The sequence below is a fragment of the Gasterosteus aculeatus genome, chromosome 21 (genome assembly GCF_964276395.1).
Source record: "Gasterosteus aculeatus chromosome 21, fGasAcu3.hap1.1, whole genome shotgun sequence".
Taxonomy (NCBI): Eukaryota; Metazoa; Chordata; class Actinopteri; order Perciformes; family Gasterosteidae; genus Gasterosteus; species Gasterosteus aculeatus.
In genome coordinates, this window is record NC_135708.1 from 14,952,480 (window position 1) to 14,965,819 (window position 13,340).

The following is a 13,340-nucleotide window of genomic DNA, read 5'->3' on the forward strand; positions in this document are numbered from 1 at the left end:
GGGAGAGCAACACCAGCAGCAGCATCACTGTCGGGATCATCTCACGCTTCTTCTCATACACTGCCTGCCAAATGATAGGTTGGATAAAAGAAAAAGACGACATACATTAAGGCTGCATTGTGTGTGATATTCTAGATATGTTAAAGATGAGAGAAAAGGAGTAGCAAAGCACAAGAGAAAAGTTCGGCTTCATGCAGTGGATGAATAAACTACACCAAGGCCACCAGAAAAATGAACACCATTAATAATGTATGCTGTATGAATTTGCCACATTTGACAAAACACAGGGAAGCTTGAGCTCAGTATGAAACTTTATTCAGACAAATAACAGTCATGTTTGCTTTGTAGTGGCATACAGCTCCTAGGAACGGCTTTGTTACCATGAACTGCAGTGCTTTGCATCAGGATGCTCCATATCAATGCTTCCAACGCCGTATTCCTGTGTTGCATAATATCAAGCTTTGTTGTTTGTTTCTGACCTCTCATCACTACGCCTCTTTCAGTATCCCCTGGTTTATTAGCTGACTGTGCAGTACTATTATTCATCTTCTCTTTAATGCATAATGCCATTCGGGGGCTGTTTTCCTGATTTCTGAAGGGAATATCTGTCTCTGTTTCATGAATTCAATTTTGTCTAAGACGGTACTTTGTTTCCATAAAAATAATTACATATACTGTATGTCTTTAATATTTATGTTGTCATGACAAAACAGATGCTTATCCAGATATTTTTTCTCCAATAAATATGTGCAATAATATCTTGAACCTTGCTGTGTTTAGAGTCCACAATCGGGCGGGTAAAGAGGACGATGACTGCAGCGATTCTATCTCCATCATTTCCAGTCACTCAGCCCTTTATTTTACTGACCGCACAAAATTCCCTTGTTGGCTCAGTCTCAGCTCAAAACTCTCCACTGTTGTCAGAGTTCTATTTATGTGGATTTGTGTTAGCCAGAACTGCTATTTGTCAAACCTCTCACGGATAAGAGTGCTGATGTACAGTTGCCGTCAAATAAATTGTAATGTGCTGTCTGATAGGAACTTTAGCACGCATCATCCTGCAGAAGAACCGGGTAGACTTCAACTTCCTCAAGCTTTCTTCGGAGCTACCTTGTTACTTGATCAGTGAACAAAGATATTCAATTATATTCCCGCTGTTAGGAATGTCCCTTTTTCACCTACAAGCAGCGTTATTTTGTCTGTGCTCTGCAGCACTCCGACACGCTCACCTAAATCGACGGCTTACTGACGATCCCGACATCTGTTACCTCTGTTACACACATGCCGCTGCATTGCAGAGGAGAAAGGGGAATAGCATCCCTTCACCCGTTCCCTATGTGCTCTGTCGGAGCTGCCATTCAAGCGGGATGAAACGCGTGTAGCCCGGCTTCACCCAGTCGGGGTCCAAATGCAAATTCTGTGCTTCCATTGAGCCAAAATGCACACTGCTTGTTAACCTTCCACTACCCCTCCTCCTCCTCACCATCCCAGAGTAGCAGGAAGAGTGCCGGGACAGAGGGGTTGTTTGGTCGTAAACGTGAGACTAGTCTGCCTGGGTCATTGATCCTCTATCTGGCTGAGGCTTGTGCTTGGATCTATAGCTCTGACAAATACTCTGAAATATCAATAGCTTACATCATGTGGAGCTGCAGCCTGTTCAGGCTGAGACGCCGCCGCCGGAGCTGATCGCGGCCACTGTAGACGATGCTTGTGATTCCACCAGACGCACTGCAGCGCGTTTCAGAAGTGGTTCACACAGGGCTGTTTATTGATGGATCAATGGCGCTGTCCATTGTGCTGAAGTAGCAGAGGGATCTGAAATTGCAGCTTTTCTCTCTCACACGCACAGAAACAGGAAGGCAACATCTTCACATTTGAAATGGCCCACTTTCAACTAAAAGCCCCTTAAGCGTCTGAAAAACCTTCAATCAATTCACAATTACCGAGTGCATCCGGCTACTGTACACTTGGAAATGCACGTTGACTCAGATCGATAGCAAAGCGCACACGCTTTGCTCACACAGGTGTGCTCCCTCTTCTCCCCGCTGCGTGGTTGTATGATTTACTGGTGTAACGGGGAACATACTGGTGTTGTGGCTTTCCAGTGCAGCAGGCAGATCAAAGCTCTGATCAAATACTCTCTGCTACATTTTATGCTCATTTGCTTCAGGATCTTCCCCTCTAACTAACACTGAGTTAACAAGGCTCCAACATGCCTTTTCTTCAGTATGCTGTCTGTTTTTCTTCCTGCTTAAATGTGATGCATGACATGACGTTCTCTGTATGTAAACCTGGGTATTGTATATGTGCTTTTTATGTGGGGTCCTCTTGTGTGCATTAATACATGCTGAAAATGAATGTGCAGCGAGGGGAAAAAAGAGCTTTTACTGCAGCCTGCCTACATTTAAATAGTGTTTGATTTATTCCATTTCAGATTTGAATAGTTCTACGCTCCTCGCTTACTGATTATGACCATTATTTATGTATGGAGGTGGTATGAAGTCGTATGCCTCAAAAAAATGAATGTGTGACTTGAAGGCTGCTGTACAGTATATACGAATAAATTTTCTTACAAATGTAGTTAATTGCAGCCCCACAAAAAAAATCAATGGTTGTTTTTCTCTGTCAGCCCTGCGATTGACTGGCGACACAGTCCAGAGTGTAGTCCTCCTCTCGCTCAACACTAACTGACTCCAGCACCCCCTGCGACCCTCTAAGGATAAGCGGTATAGAAGATGAATGAATGTGTGAAAAGAAATATGGATCACTTCGTAGGAAAGGTGCCGTAAACCAATGCTGTGTGTATGAGGATCTTTCAGATGATACCTCACAAGATGGCTACGGCTGGGATGGCTGCCTGTAGGAAACCTCGGATACGGCGTAGTAACATAAACCTCCAACAGATTTGTATGTTTATTCTAACCACAGAGGTAAAATATCCACCATGGCCATATAAAAATAATTGCAACAATGCCCCCATAATTAGGAGATTATAATTGTTTATGAGAGCGCTGTACAGAACAAAAGGCCTGTTATCCTTATGAAATGACCCACATCTGAAATAAAACCATTACTCCTACGAACGCGAAACTACTGTGTGGCCGTGGTGACTTGAGGTCCCATGCATCCATTTTCCTCCACTCATGCGGGGGTCCGGTCGGGGTGGGAGCAGGCCCAGCAGGTTGACCCAGACCTACCTCTCACTGGCTACATTTCCCTGCTCCTTCTGGGAGATCTAATCCCTCCAGCGTGTCCTGGCTCTGCCCCGAAAAACCTTCACTGGGAGGCATCCTGGTTAGATGATCAAAGCACCTCAGCTGACTCCGTTCTATCCGCCTCAACTCCCAAGTTCCTTCCTGATGTCGGAGCTCCTCATCTCAAAGGCCGAGCCCGGCCACAATACACAGGACACTCCTCTCTTTTTTAAATGACCATTTTACTACATAGGTACTACATACAAACCAGAGGTTTAAATGATATGCATTCATGTTAACTTTAGCTGTTAGAATATAAATAATTGGGAACTAAAATATATAATTTGCTTGCTAACGTTACCCATTCAACTTACCAGAGCAATTTGCTGATAAAGAGAAACTACGGTTAATTGTAATGAGGTACTTGTACCTTACCGGAGGTACATGTGATGACCCACATGTACCTCCTGTCATGGCCGTTAAATGAGCACAGGTTTCATGTCTCATTAACAGAGATGTGAGTTAACGTGTCTGGGCACCAGGCATGACAAACCCCTCTTGTCCTTGGATATATTGCTATATTCTCCCACTCATATAATTAAATGGCCGGAGCTCGTCGTCATTACTGGGCTGTTCATTAAACCCGTATCACACGGGGAGGCTAAATGGAATCTGGTACTAATCTGAACTGAAGGAAATTATTTCCAGGCAATGGCTTCTTTGAGTTATTGAGATTATTGAGTGTATGCTGCTTATATTGGTCTTTCACCGTTTTATGGGTAAAATATCTGTATGCATATATACTATGGATCCTTTGGAACCCACAAGTTTTGTTTAAGGTTGTTTTAATTTGATCGGGGGGGGCCACCATTTCCCGGCAGCTGTGACCTTCCATTTGCAGAATACAAAACCTCCTTTTGATCATCTTGATGCATAATTGGGTGTACGTCAGTATCCACAGTATGCATGTGCCAACCACTGCCCTTCAGCCCGCCCTACCCCCCCCTACCCCCATTCTCACACGACACTGTATATAAAATGGTTTGTTCATCTTGTTAATATGCTGCGTCTAATGATGCATGTGAAAAGCAATCAGTGAGGCAGCAGAGGATCTGCTCGTGGAGCAGCATTAATAACTTAGGGAAGCAGGAGATTGCAATGCCCCCACTGGCTCCAGACACACAGGAAATTGACAATATGCTACATCCAGCACCAGCATTTGCCATGGATGTCATTTTCTGTGTGTGACTTTGTTGATTAGTTGGGCCTCGGATGCTTGAAAACATTTTGTGTTCTATCCGTGTTTTGGCTCCGTCACTGTGTCAGACACGCATGGCGTTTCCCCTGTAAACAAGGACATGTTTTGTCTATGTTTTGCACATACATCGTTGCATGTACAGCACCAGTCAAAGGTTTGGACACAACCTTCTCATTCTATTAAATGAGACGGCATCTGCTCTCTAGGTTTGTGGATGTTCATGATCAGTGAGAGCGGCGTGTGCTGTAACATGGCTGCGTGTAGTGTATAGAAGAGCAGCGTGAATAATTTATTCACTGCCCGTTTGAGCTGAACGCTCTTTCACACCTTCCCAGCAGCAAGAGCTGCATCTCCGCGTCTCAGCCTCCACTGGCGCCTAATGGCAGCTGATGGGTGATGGCGGATCACAGATCGTCCTCGTTTTCTGTTATTTGAAATGTAATTTACACAAGTGCAATATGCGCTAATGATGAAAGGTTTATGATATAAATGCAAAACATTATTTATTGCAGCCACTGCCTTTGGTGCATTGCTTAGTCAGCGCAAACCCTACAGAGTGAAAAACCAATGTGCATAATTTATGTGAACATTTTAGTGTAGGTCTCGGATAACAAAGCTGCTGTGCTTGTTAACACACTGATTAACAATCTATGTTATCTTGTCTTTTTAGTTTCAGCAGTCTTTCGTCGGGGTGGATGAAGCACAATTTGTTGTGTGCAGCTGTTTGAATGTCAGTGTCAGCTGTGGTTGTGGATTGTATGCGATTTTTAAATACGCTTTGGTCAAGTATTTCTGCCTATAATCCTAATAGTTCATTAGTGTGAACATTTCTCTGAGGCGTTAAGATCAGTGGGACTGTGCTGCTCTTCGGCGCTCCTTCATTAACGCAGTTTCAAACTACCACTTGGCATGGAGCCCAAACGGCTCCCCGGGGACTGTGACCGCGGAGGCTTTTCATCACTGACGTTCTCCCTCTCGCGCTACGTGAGCGTTGACCATGAAATACCCATCAACGGACCTTCAACTTGGAACGCTTGACGTCAGATTATTCTCATCTCCGTCGTCCTCATAATGCCCTAATTAACAAAGATACAGGATGTACAGGGCGTGCCTGCTCTCTCTATTGACCGATGTGGGCAAACAAGCCGTGACAGGTCCTCCCAAATTCAAATGTCAGCCGTCATGTTAATTCCACAGAGTCCGTGTAAGACTGAGAGGAAGCGGGAAAGTGTGTTTTCACCGAGCTTCTCGATCCACTCAGCCCTCGCCCCGATTCGATCCGATGCCCTCCCCTTTTTTTTGATTTTTAATTAGCCACAATATCCCCAATTATTCCGCATCGCCATCCTCTGCCGTTTTCACGTTCCACCTCTCGACCAGACACTCACCACCCTCTCTCGCTCTCTCTCCCCCTCCCCCTCCCTCCCTCTCTCTCTCTCTCTCTCTCTCTCTCTCTCCTCTCCCTCTCGCGGTTTCAGCGAGATGAAGCAGGAGCTGGCGGAGGAAGGCAGCAGATGCTCCATCCTCTCCAAGCAGCACCGCTTCAACGAGCACTGCTGCATCCGCTGCTGTGCGCCCTTCACCTTCCTGCTCAACCCTAAGCGCCTGTGCTTGGACTGCCAGTACAACGTCTGCAAGACCTGCTGCACCTACAACAAGAAGGACAAAGCGTGGCTGTGCTCCGCATGCCAGAAGGGCAGGTTAGTGTTTTCACACATGCACACACACACCGGCGGCGGCAGAGGATGGGAGAGATTAGAGTAATGATGAAGGAATGAATGGGGATGAGAAATACGAGGGAAGACGTGAATTAGTAAAGTGCAGGATGCTGAAGTGGGAGTAAATTTGATGGGGGAACAATGACATGACATGTGTCATTTGAGGAAGGGTTTGAAAGAGAGTTCAGGGAATAAGGAATATGGCTACTGAAGAAGACGTATGAGAAGTGAATGATTGAATGAATGAACGAACGAACGCGCGTCGACGCAGGACTTTGATGGAGGCAGCGCTGTAGGGATGGGTGGTGTTGAGGATTTTGGACATAGAACCCTCACGTCAATTCCCAATGGAAAAGCATGTTCTCAGCATTTTTGCTGCATTTTTAACATTCCTGGTAGTTTGAGGGGAAACGATGGGGCCGTTAAGGGAGCGTGTGATGAACTGCTCGGTTAAAGGGACGCGTGCGAGTCCACGGAATGTGTACGTCGGGGTGAAATGGCGACGTGTACACGCCGCCGCAAAAAAAGACGGACGCGGGCAGATGTTGACACGGCAGGACAGCGATGAATAATATTGCAACGTGTCAGTCTTTGTTAAAGACTTTTGCAATTTGCAACACTAGTCAAATTTTGCGGGGAAATGGTTTGTATTTCCTTCTGCGTGTTTTCAAACCTCACGCGCCTTCTTACAGACTAGACACACATGATTTATTCAACAAGGGAAAACAATCTCAGGAGCAAACGGCACTTCTGACTATGCGGTTATATTCAAATGTGTTTTGGAGAACTTTTTTTTTTAATGTACGTCAGCCTTTTTTATGCCTGCATGTCGATGCGAAGCCTTGGCAGCTGTTCTGGTGCCCCGACTCTCCCCGTCTGGGCAGCGAGGGTGCGGTTTGGAGATTACTACGACCGTGGAGTGTGTAAATCCGTGTTTGTGATGGATTCGTTGGGAAATGGATTGTGAGCTTGAGATATTAACCAACATGCTTGGCACAGGTTACTGCAGTGTGTCTCCTTAGGGGTCCATATTCGCACACAATGCTTTTGTGATGTTTAGAAAAAAAGCTGTCAAAAATGCGTTGCCCCTCCACTCTTTATTTCTTTCCTTCAACCCCACAGCCATACGTTCCTCTCAGTATTTTATTGATTTTATTTTGCTGCGTGGTGTATTGAGTTAGACGCGCTGCCCCGAGTCCTAGTGTATCAGGAAGGAGGGAGGAGGCGAGGCAGCAAAGCGGAGGAGTAGGGAGTAAGAAGAGGTGGCAAGGTTTGCATCGATCATCTCTTCCCGCCGTTCCTTCCCCTTCCGTCGCTCTCTGCCTGTGCCTCTGCCTCCGGCGCCGCAATGTTCTCATTAGGAGTTCAGACCGAGTCACAGATGGGCCCGATGTCACAACATTGCCGTCTACCAGCTACGTATGAATGCAGCACTTTTCATTAGCGCATTAAAAGAGCTTAAATCGGGTTTTAGGATGAATTACTGTCTCTCTCCGGGTGGAGTTTGTGTCATTTGGTGTGCGACGGCGGAGCTCGAGGCTAGTGGCCGCCCGAACATTGTTTTGCAAACAGCTATTAGTCCACCGTTGGAGAGGATGATTGCAAAGAAAATGCATTGATTCACTGCTAAACAGACTGTGGCGATAACGATAGCTCAAAGGCATGCTTTCCAACAGATCTGTTCTATACGTAGTAATTGTGTTGTGAACACAAGGCTGGGTGTAATTTAGAAGTAAATAACATCAAATGAAATGAAGCAGCAGACAAAAATCCCCAAATTCATTCATAATCGGCTTATCTGTATCTTCTTCTACTAAATTCTGCGGAACATAAATACCAAATCAATTCATGAGGGGAACAGAACGGCAGAATGGTTTCACTCGCCGGCTGTCCGTGAACATTCAAAGCCACACTGGTGACCGACGCCGTTCTTCTAGGAAAAGATTTGTAATCATCTCACACATGGACACACTGGTAGTCACTCACCCACACACGGACGCAACACCAGAACGTACATCCGGGCGCATTCCTGCAAGCGAAGGAGCATGAACACGCATACATCGATGGAACGTCTGTCAATTCAACCTATACGAGGAGATGCAGTTCCGATCGCCACCGATGTAAAGGGACATCGGAGATGTTTGCGTGTTGATGGCAGCTGTTGTGTAAGAAAAATAAGTCACACAATATCACACACAGCTTTCCCCTCCTGTGTGAGTGGGGACAAGCATGACCACTTGCAGTCTGGTGGAATTAACGGCATCCTCAGCCACGGTCCACCAACGCGACACGCAAACACACTGCATGTAATCGCACTCATGCGCACCACCGGCGGTTCAATGAGAGGAGTCAAAAACATCCTCTTTTCCTGTGGTGGCTCTACCCAAAGCAGTGGGGAGAATGTTGAAGGGACGCACAGGAGATATATAGACATGAAGGTCAAGAGTGAGAGGGAGACGGGAGGACGGGAGGACGAAAGAGATTAGGAGAGGAGACAGAGGAGGAAAGTACATGTCCAATTACTTCAGAGGGAAAATAGCATTAAATTCTTCTTTCGCGTTGAATTGTTCCACTTTCTGTTTTATTTCCCTGCTTATCTCCGTCGTTTCCTTTCTCTTCATTTTTGGAACCTTTTTATAGTAAACCATCCGTCTCTTTGTCCCCGCTCTCTCTGCCTGATGAAGTCCCCGGTTTTTCCCATTTGCATTTGAGCTACTGCAGCTCTCTGTGCTTAATCTTCAGAAATGGACCGCTTTCTGCCAGTAAAGTCCTCAGGCCATGGGATGATGTACCTTTTACTGTGCGTGTGTGTGTGTGTGTGAGAGCGGGTATGTGTGCATGTGTGTTCACAGAAATATTATTACACTCGAGTGACAAACTGTTCCTTCCACTATGGCTTACATGATCTCTTCCTAAACCATGACTGCAAGGAGATTATGGCATCTGTTGCAAACTTATACTTTACACACAGACACACACACACACACACACACACACACACACACACACACACACACACACACACACACACACACAGACAGGAGAGGCTTACATAAGCCCAACCATACACTAAGCACACACTCCTACTGGGCATTTAATTCAATTGAAGTGCATTTTGTGGCATTATGTTCCTTAAAGATTGTATTCAGTGGGACTTAATTCCATGTTTTTCCTCTTGAGGGATCAATAAAGTATCAATCAATCAATCTCTATCTATCTATCTATCTATCTATCTATCTATCTATCTATCTATCTATCTATCTATCTATCTATCTATCTATCTATCTATCTATCTATCTATCTATCTATCTATTTATCTATCTATCTATCTATCTGTCTATGTGTATGGAAATACATCATGACCTGTGTGCGTTGCACAACTGTAAAACAGTTGGTAAACCCTAGGCTACACATAAGCCACACACACACACACACACACACACACACACACACATATAGTGCATTTAATTGTTTGGTTCGGACAGCCTGTTTCTTAAAGGCCAAGCAGGAGCTGATGGGCTAACAGGCCTCGAGACACGAGTTAACAAGCCCGTGCAAATACTCTCTGCTAGTTGCAGAGGCTTACTACTGTAATGGTTTATTTAACATGAAAACACACGTACAGCAGGATTCATATCACCAAACAAAGCAGTACATTTAGTAAGAACATAATAATAATAATTTTAGATATTACATTATCTGTTCCTTCTCCCCGCGTTCACATTAACACCTCCACAAAAGTGTGCAGCTGAATGTCTTCCCCTTGTTTTTATTGGTCTATATATTCCATGCATGTGAACATCATTCTGACATCTCAAAACGTTCCCACAAAAATTGCTGAATGTAAAGACAAACGTGCCTTTTTCTCCATGAACTCTCTTGTTGCTGTCAGACAGGCACCTGCGGCCAGGAAAGGCTGAGTCAAAGAGCTATTTTTTTCTGTCGTCCTTGCGGGGGTATTTTGGGGTTTCTGGCGGCGAGGGTCGGCCCCCGAAGCATCAGGCTGCAGATTAGATGGTTGCACAACACCCTACCTCTGAGCCTCCATTACACATTTCAGGCTTCATCCCAATCAGCACAGAAAATTGACCAAATTGTGGGAGCCTGATCGTCATGATGCCCGGGAAGCTCTCCATCAACTGAAACGGTTTGTGGACAGAGTGCAGCTGAAGCAACTGTGAGCGGAAGGCACAGCGAGGAGAGCCACTTATTGGCCTCCCTCCTTCCAACCCCCCTCCCGCCTCATCCTCCTCCTCCGCGGCCTTGTCTCCTGTCCAACCCAGCTGACGGAGGAGGAGCCGCCAGTCGATCGTAACTCCTGATGGTGATTTGCACTCCGTGCACAGTCGGGCTCGGCGGCGGCAAAGCGCGCGGGAGACCCTCACAGGTTGCACGCGCGTGAGCGTGGCACAGTGGTGATTTTGATTCCAACACCTCCTGGTGGTCCCGACTTGGCTTAGTATAAGATCTGTCTAAGTGCCCTGCTCTCATTAGTTGAAGCAGCCTAAATCAGAAACCACACTCAAATTTTAAATGCAATTTGTGCAAGAGTTTAATTACGGCTGCGTTGTTTTTAGCCCTGAAGCAATCTCATTGTGTGTGCAGTGTGTGTGTGTGTGTGTGTGTGTGTGTGTTTGTGTTTGTGGGCCTGGATTCTTGTTTCGTAACTGCTCCCCATTGTGTGACCTCTTTTGTTCCATGGAAGCATTTTCTCCGTCGGGGGTGATGTTCTGTAGCAGGTGATGAATCACTACTATCCAAGTAAACCTGCAAGTACACATACATGGACAGAGATAAGCAAACACACACACACACACACACAAGTTACTCCGCTGAGCACCTCTCCAGGTCCAGTTGTGAAGCCAGTTATGGTGAAGCAGCACAGTCCTGTGATGTGGGGGGAAACTCCATGTGAACAGAGTCAATTGTGTCTCACGGTGTTCAAGCTGCAGGTGATTTTGAAATCTCATGATTCCCAAATCGCTTTATGCAGTAAGTCGGCTGGTGGATCGGAACAGGACCAAAAGCAACTTGTTGTTTTTTACTGTGCAAGACACAGATAACGCACAATAACACTTTCACCTTACAGCTTGCAGAGGCTCACCAACACATGCAGCTTTATAGCAAGGTGGAAATCTGCTTTTGCTTTGAGCCTGATTCCTCTCTGGGTGTTTTGTGAAATATGTAGTATATATTTATATATCTATATATACACTGTATGTAGAGAGAGAAAAAAGTCTTAGTCTTAGTATACTCCGTTATGTGCAGATCACGGTTGCTCTGGCGCATTGCTGCCGGTAAAGAAGTTAAGTCTGTGTTTCAATCAGTTCTTCTGAGGTCATGACTTTTAATCCATTTACATTTTTAAGAAGGAAAGCGTGTGTATTTCAGTAACCGCTGCACACTGGTTTAGTGGAATAGAAATTTGCATGCCTGCATTGAATCTCTATTCCCTTTGAATCCTCCCTTCCTGGTTCTGCAGATGTGATCAATCAGGAACATCTCCATCGTGGGAGGCGCAGCCAGTCCTGTCTCAAAGGGTCGGCTGCAAGCTGGCAGAAGAGGATGTGAGCTGCATAATTGGCAGATGAAGTGGATCTCTGCTTTCTGATTGAGATTTCACTTCATGTTTAGATCACACTTTGTCCTCTTTGCCTTCGTATCTTTCTGTGAATTTGGCATGAAATGATGAAAACGTCTTCTTAAGTGCTGGATAAATAGTAATCTTTCCTCCCCTCCCCTAACTTTGCCCCTCGCTCTTTTTCTTTAACGATGTTGCGTCGTCGTCTCTCCCTCCGGGGATCACACTGTCTGATCTCCTGCCACAGTGAACGCTTTGTGGCATAAAAGGGATGAGATATTTGCACTGCAGGATTTTAATACTTATTGCCCGTTCCTCGCCTACAAGAGCCACCTTTGATTGAAGTGAATACGATTTGGTTTTTGGCATTTTTATGCTTTTAATAATAATAATAAAAATAGTTATATTATTCAAGCAATAAGTAATGCTTTCCAAAGTTAGCAGAATCAGCATCCAGCTCATGATGAAATGTAGAAAGTTTACGAGTTGTTGAGAAAGGGGAACTCTGTAGCAACTGTGGCTTGTTTTTTTTATACGATTTTTCGTATCGATTTTTCATTACTCAAAACTGCAGCACAACAAATACTCATAATCATAACACGTTGTGGCGAAGTCGTGGGTCGAAACTGCATTTGGAGCGCGTTGGATTGGCCGTTACTCATCAGCAGGTCAGGAATGATGATGGGACCAGAGGCCGTCCCATTACTCATGTTAATCTATGAGGACTACCTACTAAGTGTTCTTTCTGCACGCTACCAGAATAAATCCTAAAAAAACACAAACAAATGCATTGGAAAGAATTTAATCTGAATGTCATCAAATTAAAGAGGCCTTTTTAAGCAAATATCGACCACACAAGATATTTGAAATTAATGTGCGAGAAGACCATTTGTAAGAAATGGAAAATTAGTAAATCATCATCATTAGATTCATAATTTCAAGGCTGAAAATAAGCGCTTGAAGTTTGTTTAACAATAGTTGTTGTCATGCAGTTTAATCAAGTATGTAAGTAGAGCTTTTGAAGCATGGACTTAATGTACTGGGAAATAGGTCTCATGTCAATGAATAACAATTAGCAGAATATGCTAATGTAGACCCACTTTCCCCACCCTGTGGGATTTCTGAGGGACTTTAGGTGGTGTGAATGTACACACCCTTATTGCTCTGCATATCAATCGCTGTGCGTTGCTCCCGATCTGTGTCTCATTGGCCCTCCTCCCCCATTTTTTCAGCGTTTTAAATGAGGCTTGGCGGTGCTTCGCTGCAGAGCGGACTGCACTCAGCTCACCTTGTTGAGTCAGGATTTCCCACCCGAGCGAGAAGAGCTGTTTGATCTCATTTGTTTAAAATCATTGGACGTTATGAGGTGTGTACCTTCTGGGACTGGCAGGTTGCTGCTGGCTTTCCCCTGTGGCCAGCTCCGAGGGCATCAGGGAACATGTTTTCTGGGCCTTAGTCATTCTATATTTCATATAATCGGGCCATTTTATTTTGGTAGCTTAAGATAATTCACTATTTCTATACATTTGTTATAGAACCATCTGTTTTCTGCAGATAATAATAAAGAAAATAACATTTGTTTATAATTG

General features: G+C 44.9%; 1 protein-coding gene across 2 annotated transcripts in view; it reads left to right on the top strand.

Annotated features, from left to right (window-relative positions):
- Window positions 1-13,340, top strand: part of myripb (myosin VIIA and Rab interacting protein b) — a 73,385-nt gene that overhangs the window by 26,672 nt on the left and 33,373 nt on the right. For both annotated transcript variants that reach the window (XM_078096565.1, XM_078096566.1), the window contains exon 3: window positions 5,931-6,152. In XM_078096565.1, the coding sequence (XP_077952691.1) occupies window positions 5,931-6,152 (222 nt within the window). The remainder of the gene's footprint in view (window positions 1-5,930; window positions 6,153-13,340) is intronic.